This window comes from Rhinocladiella mackenziei (genome assembly GCF_000835555.1).
Source record: "Rhinocladiella mackenziei CBS 650.93 unplaced genomic scaffold supercont1.7, whole genome shotgun sequence".
NCBI classification, from domain to species: Eukaryota; Fungi; Ascomycota; class Eurotiomycetes; order Chaetothyriales; family Herpotrichiellaceae; genus Rhinocladiella; species Rhinocladiella mackenziei.
Window position 1 is genome coordinate 213,933 of NW_013550598.1, and position 25,331 is coordinate 239,263.

At 48.5% G+C, this 25,331-nt stretch overlaps 7 protein-coding genes across 7 annotated transcripts; 3 read left to right on the forward strand and 4 right to left on the reverse strand.

Annotated features, from left to right (window-relative positions):
* Window positions 1-367: 367 nt before the first annotated feature.
* On the forward strand, window positions 368-829 carry Z518_08937 (uncharacterized protein; the record flags this gene model as incomplete). The annotated part of the gene is made up of 1 exon (XM_013412894.1): window positions 368-829. The coding sequence occupies one exon, from the start codon at window positions 368-370 to the stop codon at window positions 827-829; it is 462 nt and encodes a 153-aa protein (XP_013268348.1).
* Window positions 830-1,438: 609 nt separating this feature from the next.
* On the reverse strand, window positions 1,439-2,290 carry Z518_08938 (uncharacterized protein; the record flags this gene model as incomplete). The annotated part of the gene is made up of 1 exon (XM_013412895.1): window positions 1,439-2,290. One exon carries the CDS (start codon window positions 2,288-2,290, stop codon window positions 1,439-1,441), a length of 852 nt encoding a protein of 283 aa, XP_013268349.1.
* An 8,744-nt stretch (window positions 2,291-11,034) lies between these two features.
* On the reverse strand, window positions 11,035-12,124 carry Z518_08939 (uncharacterized protein; the record flags this gene model as incomplete). Its single annotated transcript, XM_013412896.1, has 2 exons — window positions 11,035-11,433; window positions 11,519-12,124. The coding sequence occupies 2 exons, from the start codon at window positions 12,122-12,124 to the stop codon at window positions 11,035-11,037; spliced, it is 1,005 nt and encodes a 334-aa protein (XP_013268350.1).
* A 1,635-nt stretch (window positions 12,125-13,759) lies between these two features.
* On the reverse strand, window positions 13,760-14,131 carry Z518_08940 (uncharacterized protein; the record flags this gene model as incomplete). The annotated part of the gene is made up of 1 exon (XM_013412897.1): window positions 13,760-14,131. The coding sequence occupies one exon, from the start codon at window positions 14,129-14,131 to the stop codon at window positions 13,760-13,762; it is 372 nt and encodes a 123-aa protein (XP_013268351.1).
* Window positions 14,132-14,401: 270 nt separating this feature from the next.
* On the reverse strand, window positions 14,402-15,115 carry Z518_08941 (uncharacterized protein; the record flags this gene model as incomplete). Its single annotated transcript, XM_013412898.1, has 1 exon — window positions 14,402-15,115. The coding sequence occupies one exon, from the start codon at window positions 15,113-15,115 to the stop codon at window positions 14,402-14,404; it is 714 nt and encodes a 237-aa protein (XP_013268352.1).
* Window positions 15,116-16,972: 1,857 nt separating this feature from the next.
* On the forward strand, window positions 16,973-19,129 carry Z518_08942 (uncharacterized protein; the record flags this gene model as incomplete). The annotated part of the gene is made up of 3 exons (XM_013412899.1): window positions 16,973-17,230; window positions 17,284-18,391; window positions 18,441-19,129. 3 exons carry the CDS (start codon window positions 16,973-16,975, stop codon window positions 19,127-19,129), a joined length of 2,055 nt encoding a protein of 684 aa, XP_013268353.1.
* Window positions 19,130-22,743: 3,614 nt separating this feature from the next.
* Z518_08943 (uncharacterized protein) lies at window positions 22,744-24,303 on the forward strand (the record flags this gene model as incomplete). The annotated part of the gene is made up of 1 exon (XM_013412900.1): window positions 22,744-24,303. One exon carries the CDS (start codon window positions 22,744-22,746, stop codon window positions 24,301-24,303), a length of 1,560 nt encoding a protein of 519 aa, XP_013268354.1.
* Between the last annotated feature and the right edge of the window lie 1,028 nt (window positions 24,304-25,331).

Consider the following 25,331-nt stretch of genomic DNA (forward strand, 5'->3'; position numbering starts at 1 on the left):
AAGAGGGAACAGTCGTTTGTCAAGCCAAGTCGCTTACTTCAGACTTGAGAAATTATATAATCGGAAAAAGAAATGTGTTAAAAAGTATGCGTGACATCTCAGCTTATCTGTCGCCAAGGCTTGTGTTAGTCCTATAGAGTAGTCTAGCCGCTGAGCACCAAGCCCAGTATTACAAAGACGTGTAGAAGGGAAGGGGGACTGAAAACTAGCAGAGATGTATAAAAGAGTTCATCTACTCTCTTCCAGGGGGATGATGCTGTTCGTGCCAAAATCTCACCCTTATTCTCAGCCATCATTATTAATATCCATTCAAACAGCAGAACAGAACAAGCCAGTGGCCCTTTGTCCGCGTCAAGAGAGAAACAGAATGGCGGCGCCAACCAGGGCCCGACTGCTCAACACAGCAACCACCTTCATCACGAACTTCAACAAAGAGAGCCCTGAGGCGGTCATAGAAATACGCAGCCCATCATGTATCCACGAAATCAAGCCCGACTCCTTTGCTATGACCGGCAAATACACCAATGACGAGTACCTTACAATGTGGAGGGAAAGCATCCTAGCTGCTTTGCCCAAAGGGATACAGCTCACTGTCGACGACAGGGAGCCTGTGATCGATGAACAGACTAGGAAGGTAGTTTTATACGTCAAGAGTAGAGCCGAGAGCGTAGCGGGAGTGTATGAGAACACCTATGTTTGGAATTTGACTGTCAGTGAAGATGGAACCATGATTGATCACATTCTTGAGTTTGTTGATAGCAAGACAGCCACGGATTTCACACAGAAGATCATGGCAGCAATACAACAGACGCAGCAGGGAAATCCCTAAGTCTCCTTTCCGCTGAAAATTTGGATTTGGATATAGGTACTGCAATGGGAACCTGGTTACACGTTACTCTGTGCGCATACAAGATCTCTTATTGCCTAGGACATATGCTCCTTCAGCTAGGCTGGCAATCTGTTTATCATAGACCAGACAAAGCAGTGAGGACTGAAGGTGTCGTCATACTCTGTTTAAAGGAGCTACTATGTTGACTGTTGGGCCCTCTCACAATCCTTCTTTAGACTCAGCCTGCACCGTAATATCGTCAATTCGACGCATGGTGGAGTACAGGAAGGAATTGTCTCCACTTCTGAGGCCAAAATAGGCCCCTGTCACTCTAATTAGCTCCCAATCAACACTAACTGCCGTGCTACAACCCGATCCATTACAAACTGAAATAATTCGGGTCGATCCACTTTAATCCGAAGTAATAGTGCTACAGTTGCATGCAAAGCCAGCAGGAGAGATTGAGTGCGGTAAGGACAGACACCTATTAGTCTTATTGAATCTAGGTAAGTATTGGCGAAGTGTAGGCGAGGTTGGCTGTTGTGGTAGTGCATGGCCAGAATTAAACTAGTAGCTAAGATTTACTGCATGCGACAGACAAAATAGCGCTTAACAACCGGTAGAACTCGAGGAAGTGTTGTAGTACATCTCAATCGTCTGGATCTTCAATGCACTATCCCCAAGAGGAGGTCCGACGCTCCACCCTGGATCACCATTCGACCAGTTATTCCACAACCATGTTCCAGGGACGCTGGGAACATTCTCGGTGTGTCGACGCTGCTCAACATCATCGACAAAGAATGCCGTATAGTCTGGCGTCCAGTCGATCCTATACCAGTGGACACTTGAGACATCCGCCGGTGTTGGTCCTCGAGTCCAAGACTTCTCTCCTCCCTCGAGGACGGCCTGGTTTGTGTAATGCAAAGGTGGAGGGCCGTCTTCCCAGCCGATATTGGAAAGAGAATTAATATCAGAGAGGTATTCGATGTCCGTCTCCTGATTTTCGGACTTGTAAAAGAATAGACCCTGACAAGTTCCTGGTTCGGTAGATAATATAGCAGCAGTTCTCACACTTGCGTAGAGAATCTGGGATTCTAATGTGAATATTTCACCCGAATGAATCGCTCGTTGAGGGTCAGAGCTAGGATCTTGACCACCGGGAACTCTGACCTCTGCAAATCCATCCTGGACAGCCACGTTTGACGAGTCGAAAAAGTGGTTGAATGGGGCACCCCACTGCTCGTCGGGAATCAACTGATCAGTGGATGCCAATAAGCCAGCAGGTAGAGTGTCGCCTTCGAATGTGTATACCGCCGATTCCATGAAAGTTCCTACTCCATCAATAACATGGCCACATGTCTGTCGAGGCTTTATCGGCTCGTACTTTGACTCGGAGGTTGTATGTGCAGGTGCCGCTAAAGCACCCAAAAGAAAGAGAAAAACTGCGGCGAGTATTGCCATTATGGAGGTTTGATCATTTTACATCTGGACGAACAGTAGCCGAACGAGATTTTCTGTTGACCATTTATATACTTGCGACTCTAATCTCTTTGCTGTACAAAAGGCCTGTGTTTGAGAGGTGGATACCGAGCACACAAGGCCACCATAGTAATCTTAAACCTACATATTTTATTTATCGCAGCTCCGCTTCTAGTATTGACGAGCCCCACAACTTTGTCTTGTACTACTTTAGCATCGCTTATTGCCAATTTCGACCGAAACGTATTAGAAAGATATAAGTCTCATCCATGCCGGAAGGATGGGTGGCTTAGCTCTCACTATCTGAGACAGACCGTAATTCAGACGCAACCCAAAACAGAACCACTGAGGTGTTAAAGTGCCCCATAGTGGAATCGTAATGATATGAAGCTAGAGAATGATGTAAATGACAGCGAGGCAGTCCATATAACGCCAACTAATCGCACTTTGAGGAGGCATGAAGTCAACATGTTCCTCGTAAGGCGATTCGAAGGGTACCAGCTTGATTGGCCTGGCATGTTTGTCTTACAGGGGGTCACCTCTTGACAGGGGGAGTAAGACCGGAGAATAACATTCGCCCCAAACGACCACTGCCAAGGCCACTAAGGAAAGGCCCACTGACCAGGAGAACGTTGTACTTTGTCTCGATTGAAGTCACTATTTTCCTATTTGTGTACAGCGGAACGCCATGTTTTAGGGTATCCCCAGGCGATCATGGGAAGTGTTATTAGTTGATAGAGCTTAATCTAAGGTCCGTAATGGAAAGCATGGTTCTTGGGGACCTCGTCTTACTTGAGTTCATGTTGTCGAACAGCTGGGGCCTAACAGGAACCTAGTGCCAAGAACCCCTATTTCGTGGCATATGTAGAGGGGCTGTCGAACTGGGGAACAACTTGAGATGTATTGAATGCTCTCCCTACCTCACAACCGGTCCTGCCAGGTTGCTAGTATATATACACGTTAGTTTGACCCCTTTTCTTCTCCTATTTCTCGCCCTAAATCCTGCATAGGGGTAATAAACCCCTCTTCAACAAAGGGGCACTTGCTACTATTCGGCCGTTCAATGAGAACCCTGTTCGACAGGAGCTTTTTCTAGAGGCGGTTGTTATTTTGTACACTCTTTTCGTAACATTGAATTTGCCAAAATCTCAACAATGAGTGTTCTGAGAATACTGTAACTCTTAATATAGCTACTACGTGGCATTAAAATTGGATCAACTAAAAAAACTTCGAGCTTTCCTACGTCGTTGTAGAAAAAGTTGCGTTTCGTACGCTAAAGGGTACGACGTACAACTATTAAAAGGGTGGATCACTACGCTAGAACAGCATTTATTTTGCTACCATTTTGCAAGAATATTTGATCGATTTGAAAGCTGAAAAGATGTATGTCTACTAAACCAGTATGTCTGCACACGATTTAGCAAAAATTTGAGCCTTTTACGTAGTGTTTGTGGCGTTCTGTGGGGGTATTGTAGCCGGTGTACAGAATAACAGCCGCCCTCCCCTTTGGCGCCCCGTCATCGGATCCAATCCGTGGACCGCCTAGACAAGCTGTTGAACAATTGATGGTTGTTGGACGGTTGGACAGCAGCAAGTGCCACTTTGCCGGGAATAGGGATTATCACTCCTATGTAGGATATAGGGGTAAGAACAGGAGAAGAAAAGGGGTCAACCAAACATATATAAATATCAGCAACCTGGCAGGGCTAGTTGCTAGATAGACAGAACATTCTTTCAATGTTAAGGAGTGGACACAAGCCCTACTGATTACGCTCGAAATGGCTCTTATGGAACGTTAACGGACGAGCTTCGATATCGACATGGTCCATGGATCGGATCCGACGGGCCGTGGTATTTCATCGGATCCAGTGTGTGGACCACCCAGACAAGCTCTACCGATCACATTCGAGATGACCTGTCAAACTTCTCTTCATTGAAAGAATTCTCTGATTGAATTCGGTCAGAGGGCGCAGTGGGCCTATCTATATACCTATCTAACGAGTGTACGTCACTGTTACAGCACAACCTGGTAGGCTCATGGCCTCCACAACAGTCAACAAAGCCATATCGGCCGGCACTGCCTGGTCGCGCTGAATTCGAAGTACGTCGCCGACCTTGATGTCCTTCCACTTAGTCTCAGCCCAATGCCCTCCTGCTTCTGGGTCGATTCCAGGAGCTGGTAGAATTGTTTGCGAAGCTCGAAATACGGATGCAGTTCTGTTGTTCTCCTCTTCATCGAGCCGAGATCTTCGCAAGTCGTCGTGCGCCTCCCTTAACATGGAGAACCCGACGAAGCAAAGAAGCGGAACCAGAGTGGTAAAGCGTCCAGTTGTACTTACGCTAGGTACTATCTGCACGATAGAGACATAGAGGAAGTAGAAATTGCCGAGCTTGGAGAACTGGGCGAAAAGTTGCCGAGGAAAGAAGTTCCAGGTCGTGTAGCGACACGATCGGATTGTGTTGTCTATGTAGGGCCTTTGTGTTCTGTTGTCGATTAATGGTGTCTGCCGCTGTACGTCCAGAACGATGTGACGGCCACTCTGGGTTGAAGGGAGCTTGCGGGACCGGCAAGGGATATTGAGGACTTGCTTTACCAGGACTGTGAGCTTCTCTTTCAGCTTATCGTATGAAGTGTCCGACAGGCTTGCTGGCCACCTGGCACCGACAGTCCTCTAAGATGTTTTAACAACTTCTTCGCCCTTGATGGTGGTCATCACGGTCCTCATCCCTTGTGAAACTCTGTCACCGAGGATCGGCTCCCCAGCTTCCCCGTCACAACGACCTGTCATGAGGCTAGGTCGGGGGTTCGTCATTAAATAGACACATTAGCCCATCGAGGTACCAGTGGTCCGCTTTGTAGAATAGTATGGCATGTTTGTGACGACGGCCAGCGAGCGAGCAACTTGGTGTCATTGTGATCAAGTCAAAACGATTGTGTGATATTTTAACCATCACAGAACAATTGATGGCCAATCAGCGACAAGAGGTATCGCGGATCTCGCGATGTCTGCCCAAAAGGTTTCAAACTTGGCTCGAGCTCGCGGAATTCCCCAAATTCGGCTACCTTGCTAAGCGCCCCTTTGTTCCCAGAAGCTCGTTTAGCCACTATCAGTAAGATGAGATAGATGCCTAGCCGACTCGCAGAGAGGCGGGTTTAGCCGATTGCCGGAGGGCCAGATTAGGCCCTCGGTGTACTCCGTATTGCTCACAGAGTGCTCAGGGCGCGCTCAGTGATCATAAGCTAAAGGCTCAGTCAAAGCTCAGGTTAAAGCGGTCTTCGCTCACCCTCTAGGATCAAACCGCATATAGAAATTAGGATTTTCGTTCGCGAGTAATCTCGGTAGTAGGGGGGTCCTTCGTGTTGGCAGGCCACATTAGGCCTAGCCTAGTCACGTGCACCGCAGCCTTCGTGCCCCTTCTCTCGCCCCAACACTTCGTTAATAGTACGCACCCAAATGTGTCTAAAACTGTCCCAATTATAGTTCAGCATAAATCCCCTCTTGACACGGATGCCTTTCTCAACAACAACGAAAAATAACAGTCTATGAACTATAACAAGCTCTAGAAAGAGAGCTCTTTTATTATTTGTGGTAGGGGGCGTTGAGAAACAGGAGCTACGCAGGCAGACATGTCTCTGCCTAGACAAGTAACTGTGTATTTAAGTCGCTCATTCATCCTCAGATGGTCTCAGATAGGCAAGCCTCCATAGCCCAATTGTTGAACAATTGATGGCCTATCGTTCACGATCAACCAGTATCAAGGAATGCCAAGGAACGGAAGGGCAAGCGTGATTCAAATGGGAATTGATGGAATTGACAGTCCTATATGATATCGACTCGATCGCTTGAGGAGTCAAGCGATGATGGGGTGAGATGAGCAGGTTATAAGCCTGCGTCTCGCCCGGTATCTAGTGTCTTGGCAGGGGCCGCCCTGACAACCAGGGTATTATGCAACATTCGCTCACCAAACTGTATCACCATTGACAGGCAGCAATGATGACGTACGCTCATTAGATAGATATATAGATGGGCTCTATCCTGCACTCATTACGAGAGCCAGAGCATCTTTCTCTCAATAAAGAGAAGTTTGACACCAATGTACATGCACTCCCGCAGCAACTTGGCAGGACCAGTTGCGAGATAGACAGAGCATTCAATACGCCTCAATTTGCACCCTCTGTTTGACAATTCTGCATATATTTCTCCTATGAGCTAGACTTGTTCGCCACTTTAAACTAGGTCATTTTGGTTGATACAAACTTGAATGGTGTGCTAAAAAATCAAGAAGTAAGACGCATGTAGTCAATGCTGTCGGCCGGAATAGTGCTCAAATACCTAATCCAGAAGACATCGAAAATGTTGGGCGGCAAGGGATTTGCCAGTACATTATAATTGGTGGTCAACAAAACCAAAATCTTTTAAGAACGTTGTTACTAATGTGCGCAATACTAGATCGAAATGGATATCGTTTCGGCGCATTCTCTTTCATTGCGACAGCAGCCACGCATCCGAAGCATCGAACGTGTTACGCCGAACGAATTGATAACTCATCGCTGGTGCGGCTAGCCAGCAAACCGAATAAGTAATCCACTTCAACCACTATGTGGGCGACGGGTACTTCACCCAGGTGCCAAGACGCTAAATACGCCTTACCCAATTCGGCATATCGGACTGTATTTCGCCCAGGATCCACTAAAACTCTAGTCTGGCCAATAACAGCTTGCTCAGCTCTCAGCAAACTGACCAAATTCGAGCAGCTTGTAATCAAAACCTTGGCCTGTCACTCCACATCTCCAGATCCATGAACTGGATTCGATCAAGGGCGTCTGGCAGACAAAGGCGCATTCTACCCATTCCTGGGTGGGCCATGGATTGGATCCGATGGGGTTAGCCAATCAGAGCAAAGGATTGGGTAGTTGTCGGATTATAGATTTTCCGGGTTACAGGTGATTGGCTAATCACGTGACAAGGTATGAGGTAAAGGCGAATGGAGGCCTCTTATTGGTCAGATTAAAGTTTTAGTGGATCCTGGGCGAAATACCCGTTGCCCTATAGAACGGACACGATTGTTCATGGATTAGGCTAGTCAGCCTCAATTCCAACAAGGCCAAGGTGCTAAATTCTCGGGAAGCATGCTTCTAGTGGTATGGTATTCGCCACCCAGATAAAATCGCTTTATATATTTGAAGACACAAATTTGTTGCCAAACATTTGGTTCTATAGGTTGGTTTCATGTCCAGAGTCCCTTCCTAGGCTCTCAACTAACGCTATTTATCACTCAAGTGTAGTGGTGATCACTCCGGATTTTGATTTTAAATAAATTCCGGCAACCCCGGTTCGAACGTAAGTCGAAATGATGCTCGGTAGTTAGATAAATAACATACTGACCTTTGTAGCCGGGTAGGACCTTGCGCAATTTGTTTTCCTGCTTCAGTGGTTGCAAATTCATTTTTTGCTGCTGTGGGTTTGTATAGACTTGACAAGACAAGGTGATTTTCGTTAACATCAATACTGTGGTGGGAGCTAGGCTTGGCACTTCTCCACTGGGCCTCCCATCCATCACTTGTAACCACCTAGTCAATCATTCATTTCGGTCCTCCTTGGCATCCCCAGAACTTTCATAATTGTTGGCATGAGTGCACAGGTAAGAATAGACGGAGTCCAGCGGGCAGACCTACTCCACAGACCCCTTCTACTTCATAATCTCTGTTCTTGTCAGTTCTATGAGGCTGTTACGGGGGTCGGTTCCGAAGGCTTCCCCTGGGGGATGTGGTGTTGAACAGGGATATTACCAAACAATCCGGGGGTGTACATTGATTGCTCTGTCTGGCAACCGGTCCTGCCAGATTGCCATATATGACCTTTTTCTACTATTCTTACCTCCTATTCCAATAACGGGGCCCTCATGTGGATTTCTACCGAGGATTCTGGCTTACGCTAAACTACATTCGTTTACGGAACGTATATAAGTAAAGCGGCCACCCCCAGCAGATAGTTTTAGTTCATACATTCTCTTCCCGCCACACTCACATAATATCACGTGACTGACAGACCCTGCAGATAAGATGAGCATTCTCGGCCGCCGCATAGCACCTAACAGAGCAACCCTTTGGCTCTCCCGGCACCAACAGATGCTCCATCGAAGGTGGCCTGCAAAGATGGCCAGGAAAAAACTTTCAAAGCTCTAGCACAGCTCTATCGTGGGGCAACAAAATGGTTGAAAGGTGCCATGAACTATCTCGAAAGACTGATAGTGTCAAACTCCTTGTGCAACCTGAATTTGAATGATGCACTGACTCTCCTAACGAGTGCAGGATAGAGCCCATCTATATCTACACAGCGTACGTCATCACTGCTGCCTATCCATGGTGATACAACCTAATGAGCGAGTGTCGCAGAACGAGTTGGTCTGTTGCGAACCATAGCTTACCATTTGTTCAACAGATAGTCGCCACGACTACTCTAAGTACGGCTTCCCAACACTTAAGCGAAAATAGTGACCACTGACCCTTTGACTTTCAAGCTTCGAAAGAGAATCTTTCAGATTTTGGCACTGCTGATCCTTTGTCTGGTGATGCTAGCTGGCTTGTCAATGGGGTCAAATACGATACCATCTCACTCGTTCCCTCAGCAGCCACACAACATTTGAGAGGAACGTAGGTGACATCATGACGAGAGATGATCTGGAATTTCTCGACCTTTATTTCGCCCCCAACGACTTGACATGTCTTCGGTCATGCCCACGACAGACTTTGCCCCAGAATAGAGTATCTTTCACAAACTCCAGTGTCGACAGGTACCACGAGGCTGCCGGGTAGATATAGAAAACGACTCCCACCTACGCTTCACCTCGGAAAAAGTCTCTAAGCGCTGCCACTCTCCACGGCTTCCTTTCCACTCCTCTTCCTCAGCGAAAGAGCAGGTACCTCTTTCTCCATCGTCTTAGCGAGAAATTCGACACCCAAAGCAGGGGTGTAAGGAAGCCACTTCCATAAAGCAAATAAGTCGAATCCACATAGCACAATATGCCATGGATTTGGTCGGGAAAGGGGAAAGCCTGCCAAGTCGAAGAAAAAGCGTTCTTGGACCATTTTCTTACCGAGGCCGCATTGACACCATTCTGCATCTTCAGGATCGCTTTTTCGAAAATTATCATAAACCGTTGGATGAAAATGGGGAAGAACCCCATCGGCGTGGGACAGAATGTATGAAATGTTTGGATATCGAGAAACACTTCCACTTATGAACGGGCTGATAGAAGATCTTGTCCGGTCAAGAAGGTGCTCAAACTTCGGGCCCGGGAAATGTTTCAACGGCGGTAACTCAAACAGCTGGTTGTCCATGGGTATGGCAGCGCATGGCCCGGTAGAATGGATAAAAACTTTCGCCTTTCTCCAGGTTCAGATCGACGAAGACGGGGTCGACGCTCTCGTCACGGAGACATACCCTTCGGTTGACTATGAGACTTCTTTCTGCAATGGACTCTTAAAGAAAACAAAGTCTTTTGACACAATACGTAGGAGGAAAATGATTGCCGGAGCTGGAAAAATCTGCCTATAACACTACGAACCTCCTCTCGAGACGACAGGGCAGCCCCATATAACCCTGCGTGACTCGGAGGAATATTTCCTTTTTCTCTCTTCCCTAACTTCTCCCCGCTCTTCTGTCTCCGGGTGGTTTTCTTTTTGGTTGACAATCTGTTTTTTATCCGCCTCCTGCTTGGTTGAGTTGCACGTTTCTATTTGATCATGGTGGGCTTTCCCCCCCCCATTTCCTTCATGAACACGGACGTCCTTTTTTCCCTTCCCTTCAGCCGTGGTGCTCTCTCTTTCTCGGCCCCATGTTTACATTCGTCCCCATTTCCCCAATGCTGATTTTCTTTTTTACCCAGGATGTTACCAGAACTATCGTCCACGCTCCAGAGGAACCACTATCACCAAGACTGGTGAATTATCTGCATCTATCCCTTCAAAAATGGCCCCCATCCTCTATGTGTAAAATACAATCGGAAAGGCCACCCGATAGACTTGCTGCCTGGCTGCTCTAAATCTTCGCCGCTACTCCAGGCACTGCGATGAAGATATTTCCATTTCAACCGTCGAGAAATATTTGCTAGAGAATCTCAGTAGCGAGCGATTCAGGCATCAAGAGCCTAGTGTAATGATTTGAGGTAGCCTGAAATGGGCTTCGCTTCTAGTCGTGGCCGTTTGTTCGGCCATGGATGTTCGAATGAGGGCGGAGCATCTTCAACACACTTGTACATATGATTTTGTGAGAGGATATAATTTTCCCATTTCAAGTTGGTTCAACGCTCTCCGGCTCGTTCGTTACCAAAATAGAAAGATGCGAGGATGACAGAACTACATCATGCAAATTGCTCCACGTGTCCTATACGGCGATTCAGAGGACGTCACTTCGTGAATGAGTTAACGAAAGAGAAGGCTGTCTGATATATACGAATTCCCTTGTGCAATAAACTGAGTATCCGTAGCTAGTCAGCAAGTGCGTAGTGTGGTAGTGTTCCATCCAATTCATGGTCCGCTGCTAGTGACAACGATTTACACCGATACAGTGTACTGTAGGATTCCGAAGCCGGGACGATCGAGTTCTGAATCTCGTGGTTAATCCTGAACGTGCACAATGATCTTTCCTTTTGCTCGGCGAGTAAGGAGTTTTTCATAACCCTGTTATCAATGTCAGATTCATTTAGTCATACCAAAACGGATGCTATACCTTGAGCACATCCTCCATTTCGTAAACGCTATCAATGACCGGTTTCAACTTCCCCTCTTCAATCAGGGCGGCCGCCTTCAGCAAGTTTTCCCGGTCAATCTTCCCCTGATGTAGCAGGCATTTTCGTGGCACACCACCCAGAATCACTGGCCGTCTGCTGGCAATTCGGATACTGAGCAGCCAAAACACGACGGACACAAAACTCGCTCCACCGTGGACAATCGATATGTTTCCTCCGAATATAAATGTACTGTCGGGCTTGAGATAGGCCGGGGATTTGGTGTATAGATCCCAGTCTCCTCCTACAATGTCAATGATGGCGTCGAACCGTTTCGAGCCGTACTGCTGGGCGAGATACTCATGGAGCACTGCGCATTTAGTATAGTCAATGACCTAACAAGATTCAGACAGTGATTATTAGATAGATTGTTCGGTCCTCGGATTCAGCTTCACAGAGCTCAGTGGGCATGGGACTCACCTCATGAACACCCAGGGATTTCACTAACTGTTCATTCGCACCAGAGCAAGTCCCGACGACAAGACCTTCCTCCCCCACAGCGGCTCTGGCCGCCTGGATGACAATGGATCCCGTACCGGACGAAGCACCGGTGATCAAAACCCGGCCACCCTTTTTCAGCTTCGCCACTTCGACAAATTGCAGAGCCGTGACTGCATTTGAAGCAATGCCACCAGCACCTTCAAAGGCTAAATTTCGAGGTTTTTGGACGACGACTTGATCGGGTAGGATGATATGCTCAGCCAGTGTGCCGCCGTACTTCATGAAGACATTCGGCGGCAGCCCGCCGAAGACCTCGTCCTCGGGTTTGAGGTGGTCGACTTGGCTTCCTTCAGCTTCAACGATCCCGGAGAACGTCCCCTCGGCAAACCAAGGCTTGCTGTCAAAGTGAGGTATCTGGCTCATCAACATTGCCATGCCTTGGAATAGCGCCGAATATTTGACTTTGATGAGCACGTCACGAGGCCCAAGTGACTTGGCTGTTGGCCGTAGTAGGTCGGTCTCAAGCTTTAGCACTTGAGCCGGAGTGCCGCGAGATCGGAAAACCCAGACGCGCATTGTCACCATTCTGAAAGTCAAGCTCGATTAAACTGTTCCGTACGGCACTACCATCTTTATGTTCTTTTAAAAATGTGGTGATACTAGTATTCTGGTGCCTAATTGGAGGCACTGTCAAAAAAATCTCATTCGTCCGCTGTTGGTGAATGACATGTCCATTGCCTTCTCGAAGGAATGATTGACAAATATTCAAGACATGCGGGAAGCTATAAAGCACGAAGTCGACACGGCGAAAGCTATGGTACAGGTACCTAAATCAGTATTGACGTAAAACGGACCGTAGAGCACCAACTCGTGACGCTAGCCACAGCATCGCCTATATTTTTCGAGATTGGATGGAGGTTGCTGCAGCAGTCAGGATATTCGCTCCTGGCAGCAAAGCCGCGGCTTGAGGATCTTCGTTGTCGGCATCGGTCAGGACATGGGAAGCGTTTCGCACTGGCCTCTGTGCACCATTAGTCCGATATTCTGAGATGGCGGGTACATAATGCTTGCATTTCCAAGTACCAGATTCATTGAAGCGCAGGACATATCTCCTGCGGTAGGTCACGCCCCAGGACCGCGTCCTTATCATTGGGAGAACCAGAGCACTCCTTCAATTCGAGTTGCACAAGAAGTTTGATACCCATATATTTACATCTTGGTTAGTAGTGTTCGATTGGCGGCCAAGCTCCTCCACGGGCGGCGTCCTTACCTGGGTGAGCGGCCTTGGTCGAATGTGCGTCCTAGGACAAGATGAATTAGGACATATGGAAGTGCAGGAATGCTAGTCTGACAGGGTCAGCACACTAGGACTCTCGCTGCCTCTGAAGTCCTGGACAAAAAATCTGTTGCGCGTCATACAGCGTGACGCTTCTGGCACAGCAGATAACCTGCCCCTGGCAGCCCTGACATTTACGCGAGGATCTGCAACTGGCCCCGCAAGGTTGCTGGTATTTATATATGCTTGGTTGATCCTTTTTCTTCTGCCATTTCTCCCCCATATCCGGCACAGGAGTGATAACCCCTTTCCCAATAAATGGGTACCGTGTATTGTTCAACAGTTGGGCATTTGAGTGCCACACAAAATCTTCCTTGCACCAAGTGACTGGGAGAACGAATACAGCTACAGACGCAACAAGATGTCTGGATTCGGAAGATGGATTAACAATTCAACATCAGCGACGTTTGACAACTTTCTCAGTTCCCTTTCGCTCCTAGATATCAGCTAGAAGCGCGTACCAATCGGTTCGAGCTCCTGTGAACGACAATCTTGCTGCTACATCCAACCGAAAGAGATACGACGGGTCGCTGACTGCAACTGTATTCCAGGAGCTAGTTCGCAAGGAAGGAGAATTTGGAGGATCGGAAGCGTGGAGGTGAGCATCGGGAAGTTAGGGGGGGATCAAGGAGGATTGGAGACGAATTCCCAATGACTTGGAATATTTAGGGGTGTCCCACGAAGCTAACGCCCTGGGTGTCCCAACGTCAGTACCACCGCGACCCCTCTTGCTTGTGGAAAGTAAGTCCCCAGGGATGCTGAGCATGCTTTTCATGCATTGGCACTGGACGAGAAAAAAGACCCAAAATCCAAGCCGTGCATGCATGAGTCCAAAGAATTTAGAGGGCATAATACTAGCGTCAGCCGGTGTTGGTTCTAGGGTCTCATGGAGATGTAGGCGGCATTGCAGATGCTGCCTTAAGAGCAGGGACGCTCCTGTGGATAATTGGAAAGCTGCCCCCTGCCTCGATTGCCTTGTTGATCATATCGTCCACAGCGGCCTTTGAATCAGCTGTCAAGGTAATGATGCACCCACAGACTCTCTTAGCGTCTGCGATGTCGACATTCTCTGGGAGCCAGGGTTTGTAGGTTTTGTGGTCGTGGTAGAAAATGCCAACTCCTTCGCGGAATACGAAGCACTGCGAATGATCAGCCGGCCACCCGCTTCTCTTATTGAGACCGAGGGCGCTGATGAATGTGACTGAGGCGGGAAGGGATGTAGAAGGAAGGTTGAAGTATATTTCCTTTGACGACATGGTCGCAGTGCAGATTCCTTTTCTGGTTGGGATTTGTGCCGAATCTGTAGAAGATGAGAGGTTCTGAGATGAATACGGCTGTCGGGGCTTGGACCTCTCAGGCTCCTCCAGGCAGCAACTCCTATTTCCGAATACGAAAGTCTTGGCGCCTCTTTCCCATCATTTGAGCATTCCCTCGCTAGTCCGAATGAGTAGGCTCGAATCCTGGGATTTCATTTTTGCAAAAGGTAGCTCGTTCGTTTTCCGTCAGCCAGGGTGGGTGTCTCAACATTATATGGCTTCCTCCACCAGAATGCCAACGAAAGTAGCATAAAAGGAACGTATGCCAAAGTGCTTATCTCCAATGGTGTGATGGTCAAGTGTTGCGCCGCACGGCCAATACACTGCGTCGTAACCCAGGACTTGGAACACCAGCATACATTTGATCAGCCTGTCAGCATTTCCCTTGTCCCATATCTCGGATTCGCTGATCAATGCGGACAGTCTTAATTTGTTGAGACAGAGATGCTCTTTAATGTCTGGGATGCTGAGGTAGCCTTCTACCTTTGTTTCCGCGTCGTCGTCATTGTTGGCGAAGGGGAAATTGAAGTTGAAATCGTGAGTCACTTTTCCAAACCGAACCTGCATCACAACGTAAAATCCAGTAACAATTCCCCTCTTCTGACCGCTTTGCGCCTCCTTCGGCTCATCACTCTTGTCCCTTTCGAAATCTTTTAGCGCCATCACCAATCCCTTGGCATCCAACCACTCTCTCACTGCGACAGCGAGAATCAGTTCCGGCGCCACCGCTGCGAGTACTAACTCGATAAGCCGGTCGAGCAACCTGTGCCACCATGGCGACCTCCGTGGAGGGATGTTCGGATGCACTACAGTCCAGGTGCAGATGAAGACAGTGAAGAGACATGACCAGATGATGTCGAGCGTGCCTCGTTGGTGAGGCGAAGAAGTGAAGCCAACCTGGGGCGAGGAAAGCGGAGAGGCCATTTTCCAGGCCTAGCTATGTGGATGAGATTGGTGCAAGGAACGCCAAATGTTGCATAGGCCTATTTGTCTCAAGAATCAATCGGCTGAATCCGGACTGACTTTTGATCCAAATGACTGAAATGAGGAACAAGGTAAGGAGAAATCCAAGTCTTTCTCCCCTAAACTCTGAATCTAAACTAGAGCAAACAGCATCTGAGTCAATCGACATTAAATCAGCCCCTAATAATCTGAACTTGCAGCTAGTGTGTGACCAATGAATCTATCGTATGTACAGTGGGGTCTAGTTTTAGGAGACGCTACCTTTGGTGGTTTGGGCATGTATCCTTTAGTAGGGGTCCCCAATTAGTGCTGGAGTGTTCCGCGCTGCTCTGCTCGTGTAGAACGGAAGCCTAACGGTCGTCCAGACAACTCATGGACCACAATACCGCTGTGGATGCACAACGAGATATATAGATCCTGACCTCGCTCCACACTGCCATCTCGCCACAGATCGCGACGAATCCAACTGATGACCGCTGTGTTTGTTAGGGTGTCTATTCTTTTTGAGAAAGCCAGAGAAATGCTTGAAGTGTGTAAGATCTCGGAAGCGTTGCCGACCTCACAACTTTGGTGTCATTGAGAATTTCTTGAGTGGCGATGGACTCACGTTGTTGCAAGATACGTTCTGAAAAGCGAAGCAGGAAACGGTAGGAATTGGAACTACCTGAACAGCGTACTAAAATTACTCAACCAACCACACAACCACACAGTCTACAAGACGTCCCTACCGGACATTTTCATCCAAGAGCGCCCATCCGATTGGCATCGAACACCTTACTTGCATCAAATGCCTCATCGGTTGTGGTTGGTTGCTTGTGCGATGGCCAGGGAAAAAGGTGCCTCCAGACAAGTGACAATGCGTCGACAGTATTCCAGGAAGATATGGATTGTGATCGGCATGATGGGATTCTGGCAGATTGGAAACCTTTCGCCTTGTTAGAGAATTAGTATGAGCAGCCACTACATGAAGCACGAACGAGCTTTTGCCAACATCTTAAAAACTAGTCCTTGCTTAACCTTGAGTTGATAGAAATTATGTGGAATGCACGCTCCTGATGGGAGCAGGCAAATGCTCCCTCTAGCGCTTCGAACTGCGTCCCAAACGATTAATGCCAAACCCCTGGCTGCAAGCTACAAGGCATGGCAAAGTGCTCAGCGACATGGGCTCACCAAACCATTTCTTGTTGTATCATTCTTCGTCACAGGCACAAGAGACTGGTTACAGCAAACAGACCTGCTGGCAAACGCTACCCTGGAGCTCACTCAAACTGGTTTAGACGGGGCCCGTCGCACACTGAGTCAAGAGCCAATACCAGCGTCATACGGAGTGGACCGTCTATTCGCTCATCAGACAACGTCTCAAACTCTCCGAAATCATGTGGATAAATGATGTTTCGGATGACGCGGATATCCTCGGATTTACGGCTCAACAAGATCGATTAGAAGGGTTCCACTGTGTGAAAGCCAACAAATTTCATTTGTGGTCTAGACCATAAGTGCAGGGCACAAGTTTACGAACGAATAGCCAATGGCTGCTGATCTCGACCTTAAAACAGCAGCCTAGTCGAGGTCCGATCAGAGTAACCGAGGAGCAACCATCTGTAACGTCGTCGTCTATGGTAACCTCTCGTCTCTATCCAACAGTTCGCTCTCGTACCGTGGCGATGAATTCGCCTGCCAGATCCCCACCGCGTCCTCGCCGGCAGGCAGCAGAGAAAAAAAATACAGACGCGCGCACGTGACCGCACGCCACCTGGGACCCTTTCAAAAGGTGATAACACTTCTACGCAGTATAAACAGACACCGACTCACAAGCCTATGGCCGGCCATTCTGGTTTGATTCAGGAAGATGATGTCGTATATGTCGACGACATAGGAATACGGATTTTGGCGGAATCACATGGAATCACGAGAAAGAACATCCCCCATGATGTATTCCGCTTGACTTTTCTAGGTCCCTTCGACCACAAAGACGATCGACCGCAGCTCAACATCCAAGACGTTAAGAATATTGGTATCGGTGATTGGGAACAGACGTCGTTCTTTCCGCGATTGCAAAAAGCACTCCCTGAGAAGGTTATATTTTGTTCGAAGTGTTTTTGGAGGCCTTCTGTTAATCTAGTCAATAGGTTCTTAATGACCTCAGCTTATCCAGCTCTTTCTCGAAGACGTTACCCGAAGCCAAACGAGGTAAGGAGCCGCTTTCGCAACCAGATTTCTTTTTCCATCTCGAAACGCGTACTAGTTGGGCTCATGTGGAATTTGTTTTTGAGCATACGCAAAGCTCCGTGCAAAAGGCCCCTGAAAAATTCCTGCAGTGGTTGCGAAGTGCTTGGAATATATTCTATGATCAGCCCTTCCGCCGCTACCTCTACGGGATTCTTTTCCTCCAACCGTATGCCTTAATTACTTATGTTGATCATGGCTGTGCCGGGTACTCTGAGCCACTTGATTTTGTGAAGAATTCTCAACACACTCAGTTCCTCGCGGATTTTCTGGCTGATTTCATCGCGGAACCCGAACACCGTGGACGAGATCCCCATGTTACAGCTCGTCAACAAGACGGCTCGATATTCATTGAGTATGCGGGAATAAAGTGGGCTGAAGCAACCGATAGCTTACTATGTTACCGTCCTTGCGTTCTTGGGAGACATCTCAGGGTTACGCGAGTGCATCCTGCGGGCTCCCCGAACGATAAGTGGGTTATGAAGGATGCCTGGGAAGAGAAGTCTGAACACCAATCGCCGCCGCCTGAAGAAGAGGTTCTCCGCATTCTTGTCGAGGCAAACGTACGAGGCCTTCCACAGCTCCATGAACCGTGCCGTTCGATCACAGAAGACAGCGATAATGTGGAGGCGTCAAGCGACAATACGGAGGTATTGACCAGCGAGTTCCCTCCGAATTGTGAGAACGCACTCGCGGCAATAATGGATCGAACCATGAAGGTGGTCAAATCCAGCTTCGTATCTGGGCACACTTCAAAACTCGATCCCATCGGCGTATCTCCAGGCACTACAGGCAAGGATCTCCATTTCCGAGTCAACGGGCAGAAAAAGAATTTTGATGAATGTACCGACGTGCGCAGACGACGTGCCCGCCTTATCATCTCGTATTGTCAACCCTTGGAAGAGGCGATGCGCAATGCTCAACCGAAAGAACTCATGCGAACAATCCGCGACGCTATGATCGTTTATTACGAGGCCTACAAACGTCCTGAGCATGGTTTTCTTCATGGTGGTAAGTTTACGAATGTGCTAGACGATGAACGGCACTAATGAATTCTTAGATATTTCCATTGAGAATATCATGGTTCCGGTGGAGGAGACTCAACTTACTGGCGGCCTTACCCACGAGACACTGCGCGGTACTCTCATTGACTGGAATCTATGCTTTACTGCCGACGGGAGAGCATCCAGCAGAGGCATTCGAAGTGGTACTCCTGCATTCATGGCTCCGAGTCTTCTTCGGGACAAACCAGTTCCTCGAAGAACCTTGGGACATGATATGGAGTCGTTCTTTGCCGTTATGCTTTGGGTCGCATCACTGAACTATGACGATGAAATTGCCTTTCAAAATAAGCCTCTGGTAAAAATTGCTATTGAAAAAAAGCCGACCACAGATATTGCAAACGCTAAATTGCTTTGGTTCAGGGATGCGGTGGATTTCAAGACGTCGATAATTGATCACTTTGAACAGCCATATCGCAAAGACAAAGACTTTGTCAAATGCGCACGGAACCTTCGGCGTGTCTTATACAAACGGGATTACGACGAAGATGCACTGAGCTCGAGTGAAGAGGAACTAACGGATTTCGAGGATACGAATGACGATGATCCAATGAAGGAGCGCTTGTTCAAAGACTGCATGGCGGTTTTCGATAAGTACCTCGGCGACGAAGGTGAGAAAAGTGGCAGTTACCAATTGGACAAGATCGACGCCGGGGAAGACCCAGAAGAATGGGAAGACGAGAATTGATAACGGATTCTGCAGGAGTCATTTACTAGAGGAAAGATTCTCTCATTGCTCACTCGGACCAAAACGAATTGTGTCACTTGCGTTGCTAGATGAGCTACAAACCTTGTATCATTATGACGTCTTACATAGAAGAGCACCAATCGACTATCCATTGTATCGAGAGCTGTCTCGCTTCTTGTGCAACTTGAATTTGAAGAGCGCGCTCCGGAATTGAAAGGGTTCTCTAGCTCTCTAAATGAATGTATGTTGTAGCCTGCTGGGAGCGTTGCATCCTAGCAGGTAACCGCACCTTTTCAATTCCAGAGCACTTAAACAACAGTCAATGTACATCCACTGATTGTTTGACAATTGTTGTGATATAAGGGCCTGACTGACAAATTGACCATGGAAACGTTCCGATGCTTTGAAATCAGATAAATGAGGATTCGATGTATATATATCTCTTCTGCCTTCATAGACAGAAAACATGAAGATATGCTTCCACTGCCTGAAAACTACAACAACAATGACACATGGAATCTCCACCAGAGGAGTTCCAAGCCAAAGAGCAGATGAACAAGACATTTTAGCGTCTTTAAGGGCCCGTTAGCCACGACATAGTCGGAAAACCCCCTCCAGATGGGCCATAGACTGGATCCGATCAGACTGTGGAGGCGTCGAACGGTTGAACAAGTAGCCAGTGCCTCTTTATTGGGAAATGGGGTTATCACTTATGTAAGATATAGGGTAGGAATAGGAGAAGAAAAGGGGTCAACCAAGTATGTATAATTACCAGCAACCTAGCAGGGCCAGTTGCCAGATAGACAGATGTCAAACTTCTCTTATTAAAAGAGTGCGCTAATCGAATTCGGTCAGAGGGTGGTATTAAGCCTGTCTATATACCTATCTAACGAGTGTACGTCATCATTGTTGCCTGTCAACGGTAATACAGTCTGGTGAGCGAGTGTTGCAAAATAACCCGGATAGTCGTGAACGATAGGCCATCAATTGTTCAACAGGTCCATATCGAGGATATCGACATCTATCGAGTAGGGTGCCCCCTGACCACATGATCCACGGATCGGATCCGATGGAATCCATGAACCATGTCGAGTATGATCAATAGAGCTTCACGGGGTGGTCCACAGACTGGATCCGATGGGCGACGGGGATTTCATCGGATCCAATCCATGAACCACGTCGAGTGCAAGGCCCCCGGGGCACATATTGGATCCGATGACGGTGATCCCGGAAAATATTTGATCCGTTAGGGGTGGTCCACTGATCGGATCCAATCCATGGACCCTGTCGATGTCGAGTGGGAAGGGCCATGGTCACCGCGTTTTCCTTTCTCCCTGACTGTCGTAGGCGGGCCATATGGCATGCTATGCGATGGGTCAGAAGAGCAACGACTTACTTGTGGTGGAACGGCGGATAGCAGAATCTGTAGCAAACGCTCTTCTAGCCGGTGAGGTTTGTAGGGTGCCACTCGCCGTGACTTCGGGGTAAGCATGTTTGGCCGAGCGTAATCAGACGTGATGGCCTCTTCAATGGGCTTAGCTGTGCATAAATGTGTTGCGATAGACTCGCCCTGCTGAAATCTCCTTCTTTCCCCATCCGTTAACGCCTGTAGTTCCGTTAGCGCCAAACAGCACAACTTCTTTCAGAAGCGAAAGGGCTCATACCCTGTGTTCTTCGCTACAAGACAGCTCTTCGTCTCTCTTGTCTAGATTTTGTATGGCACGATACATATCTTGCTGGTCCCCTTGACGCTCTTCTTATTTGGATTTCTTAATCATGCTCATCTCACCATTCCATTTATGGGGTGTTGCCGTTGCACCCTTGACGCTGTGGAGAGTATTCAGGTTATTAATGGGATCCGTCTAAAATCGTGTGGGCGACGAGGAAGAGGAGAGAGGAAACGGCGAGCAATATCGAGGTCAAGCTGATCAAGCCTGTCGCCTGCATGGTAAAGGTCGGTTAAGACGGAGATAAGGGAAAGAGGTCTCAAAGGTAGAAAGGGCCATCAAGGAGGTTGAAATAAAATTGCTGCAGCCCACTGGCTAAGTACATCTTCAGACCTTTGACCTGGTAGCAATGCTCGCGGTCTCTGAAATCCAGAACAGGACGCCATTGCCATGCGGACATGACTAGGCCTGATGTACCGCGACGAGAAATCTTCATAATATCACATTTGGCATAAAAATGGGTTCACAGTAGCAATGTGGGGAGTTAGAATCGCTTTTTTGTTGAGATATGTGCGGTTTTCCTTCCAGCTGGGGGGCAACCGCCTAGAAGTTGGGGGATCTACCACCTAGTTTATGAGCGGTCATTCCCCCAACCTGTGAGCTATTACGCATCTCACTACCAAAACAAATTAACCGTTATTCTTTACTTTTTACAAAGTAGAACGGAGCAGCATAAGCTGTGCATCTCTCTTCCTAGCTACGAAAAGGCTAATATAGACCCAGGATTGACACGCTAGTCAAGCTTTGACAACTGAGTGTACTCTTCCCCAGAGGTCTTCTTAGGGTTGGGGTTGGGCGCATAACCGCCCATAGGCTAGGCGGTAGATCCCCCAACTTCTAGGCGGTTGCCCCCTAGATTATGGGCGGTGTTGGGCGTGGACGGGATAGGGACTGATTCGTAGTAAACAATGGATGAATTCTACTCCTTGATTGGTTGATTGGTAGATTCATGGGGGGGGATAGTAGAAACTCGTATGGAGCTAGCACTGTAACAGCCTAGCATTGGAGGGCAGCATATGACTACATGAGGAAAGGGGAAATATCCGATGAGGCTGAGGGCCCCACCAAGTAGCCTTGGCTGTTACGTAGGCCGAGAGCGAGCGCTGTCTTTTCCCGCCCGGGAATTCAGTACACCAAACACGTCCCAGAAGCCTGCCATGGGATCTGTAGAGGTGTTGATCATGCCATATGAGAGAGAGACAGGATATGGACCTTCGGGCACAATGGGTGACGCAGGTATATCAATGTCCACCCCTCTGTTGATACCAGCGAGTACCTCTTCCCCACGCAATATTAACCTATATGAATTATTAATTGCTTTCATAAAAGTGGACCTATCATCTCCTCTAACCTCTTAGGTCGTCACACCTAAAAATAAAAATACCTTTGATACTGGTGACTCAAGCCATGTGCTTCGGATCCAGCAAAAATGAAGACCCTGAGTGACAGGCAGCGTTGGACGGAGACATGATTTTACTCCGACTCACAGTGTTCCTAGGGAGTCGTCTCCTAAGGTTTTGACAACACCTGGCGCTCTAATTGGCTGTGACGATCGCACCCCACGTTTGAGACAGTCAGCTGCTCCATTGCCGTACCTTGATCTACGACTTTGGGTTATGCCCAGCATTGCAGCGGCGCATCGCGCCAAAACCGACCAAGTACCTGCATCAGCCAGGAGCACCAAATTTTATCTTGCAGGGCGGGAGCAACGTAGCTACGCCAGCCCAAGAGTAAGTCAGCTATAACAGTGGCTTAGAGGCAGTTCGTGGGTTGCCTGAAATCTAACGGCATCATTCGCAGCAGCATATAAGTGTCGCAACGTGGACGAAACTGCAATGGCTGGATGACTCTGGGTATCGAATCTGTCACTCAATAGCAAACAACACTATGTCATTGGGGTGGACACTAGCTGCCCTTTTGCTCTCTGCGGGTGTCCGTGCCCTGCCTCAAACCACCAAAGTGATTGAATGGAAGCCTTGCCCTGAACTCAACGAAGAAATCTTCAAAGAAATAGGCCAGGAGGGTGTACCCTTCGACTGCGCAACACTACCCGTCCCACTCGACTACGCAGACCCCGACTCGGAGAAGCTCGAGCTTTCTCTCTTCAGAATCAATGCCACCAAGCAACCCGCCCTGGGCACCGTCCTGTACAACCCTGGCGGCCCAGGGGGGACAGGAGCCCAGAACCTACCCTATGATGGCCCCCAGCATATAGCGAATATGGGAGGACAGTTCAACATGGTCGCTTTCGATCCCCGTGGCACAGGAAACACGATTCCATTCAACTGCACTCCGGAAGACGGTTCGTCCCTGAAAAGACGCGAGAGTGACTCTCTAGTCAGTACAAATGTCACCGAACGCTTCTTTCACGGTGGATGGGATAATGCTGTCACCCGGGCAGAGCTGTGTTATACTACCAATAACAAGACCGGACAGTTCCTGGGCACCACGTCCGCTGCCCGTGATATGCTCGCCATCGTCAATGCTCTTGGAGAGGACGGCTTGTTACGGTATTACGGCTGGTCTTACGGTACGGCTTTGGGAGAATACTTTGCCGCCATGTTCCCCGAGCGCGTTGACCGCATGCTCCTCGACGGCGTTTTGGACCCCAACATCTGGAAATTGGGCCACCGCGGCAATTACCTTGTCGACGCCGATGCGGCATTGGAAGGATTCGCGGAAGAGTGTGCCAAAAACAAGAACGACTGCGCAATTGTCAATGCAACTGGTGCGACGAATGCCAGTGAGATTTTCGAATGGGTCAACACGCTACTGGAGCCGCTGGCAAAGAATGCGACATCCTCTGAGGAAGCATGGCAAGTGTATTATGCCATCAAGCAGTACACTCTCAGCCGGCTCTATTGGCCGTATAGGTTCCCAGCGTTGGCGGAGGCTATCGTCCTTTTATCTCAAGGCAATACTAGTACGATACTGGGAAGCACACTAGGTCAGACAAAGGGATACAACCATGGCCCGGATTCAGCCGACGGCATTCGCTGCAGTGACGCCACTTTCCAAATTTCTTCACCAGAAGACTATCTGCCTCAACTCGAATACCAAGCCGGCATTAGTGAAAGCTTCTCTGACGTTGGGTACGAAGCTCTTTGGACTTGTGCGGCCTGGAAGATGCCCAACAAGGGCCGCTACGTGGGAAACTTCACCGCGAAGACCAAGACTCCCATTCTGTTCGTCAACGGCGAATACGACGTCACCACGCCCATCGAGGGTGCCTACAACGCCAGCCGCGCCTTCGAAGGCAGCGTGGTGCTCCCTCATTCTGGCTATGGACACGGCCTGCTTGCTAGCCCTTCCAAATGCGTCGCGAAGTATATCACAGCGTACTTTGTCAACGGCACTTTACCTGAGCCGGACACGCATTGTAAGCCGGACTTGGGACCATGGGAAGCCGCGAAGGCGATGGAAGAAACTGCTTCACAATCTGGATAGGATTAATTTGTGAAAATTAGCTATGATGGCTAGCGATAGAGTAGAAACTTCTCGTGGTAACTAATATAGGGTAATTACTGCGTAGATTTGTTTAAATTTGTTTTGGTCGGTTGTCTCTTTTATCTGCCGGATGATACCTGGTGAGTTTTAGACTTTCAATCTACGTTTAGCTGACTATATAGTTGAAGGGGATGGTTACTAAAATTGATGAGTTGGTGATGATTGCAGTCAAGTTTCTTGCCTTGGGCTCGTAGAAGCCTGAGCACTTGAAATCTCCGCATTCTGCAGCTTGACATAGGCACGACCGAGGACTACTTCCTAGGCCAATACATTCGTTGAACGCATGTTCTTGTCGTCGGCACGCCGGTAAGCTCTCGAGATTTCAGAGGTGCTACTTTATTTCTTTTTCTTTCCTGACTCTAGCTCTTCTAAAGCAATTCCACATATGTACCAGATCCTGGTTGGATGTTTTTCTACTCACTGTCGCTGGCCAGCGAGATGACATCCGTGACGTCATGGTCACTCTCGAGTACAACAGGGGTCTCATTACCGGTCTCAAGGTAGATGGCCCGCACATTACTCTCTTTGCAGCTCTGTCTGCATACGGGGCAGACTTGCTCAGGCTCTTCAGCAGGGCGGCCATCCTTCGGTTGCCGTAGCCATACGGTCAGGCACTCTCTGCAAAAGTCGTGGCCACATACAACCATGACATTTCTTGAAGCTGTCCATGCAGATGTCGCACCGCACATGATTGACCTTTTCCAACTCCTCGCGTGCAACTTCCAGATCGTTGGCCAACTTTCCGTTGCGCAGGCGCAGCAGTTTGTTTGGTCTTTGTACTGCTTCAATCTCTTGGTCTGTGTTCGTAGCTTGTTTCGTGCGGTCTCGGAGGTGCGGCAACTGTCGTTGATGTCAAGCGATGTAACGACCCATCTCGGCTTATTTGGCGAGTAATTTGGTCCTCAATTGTCGCACTTACCTCAATACTAAGAAAAACTTCCTCCTCATGTCGAAGGCGCCATCCACAA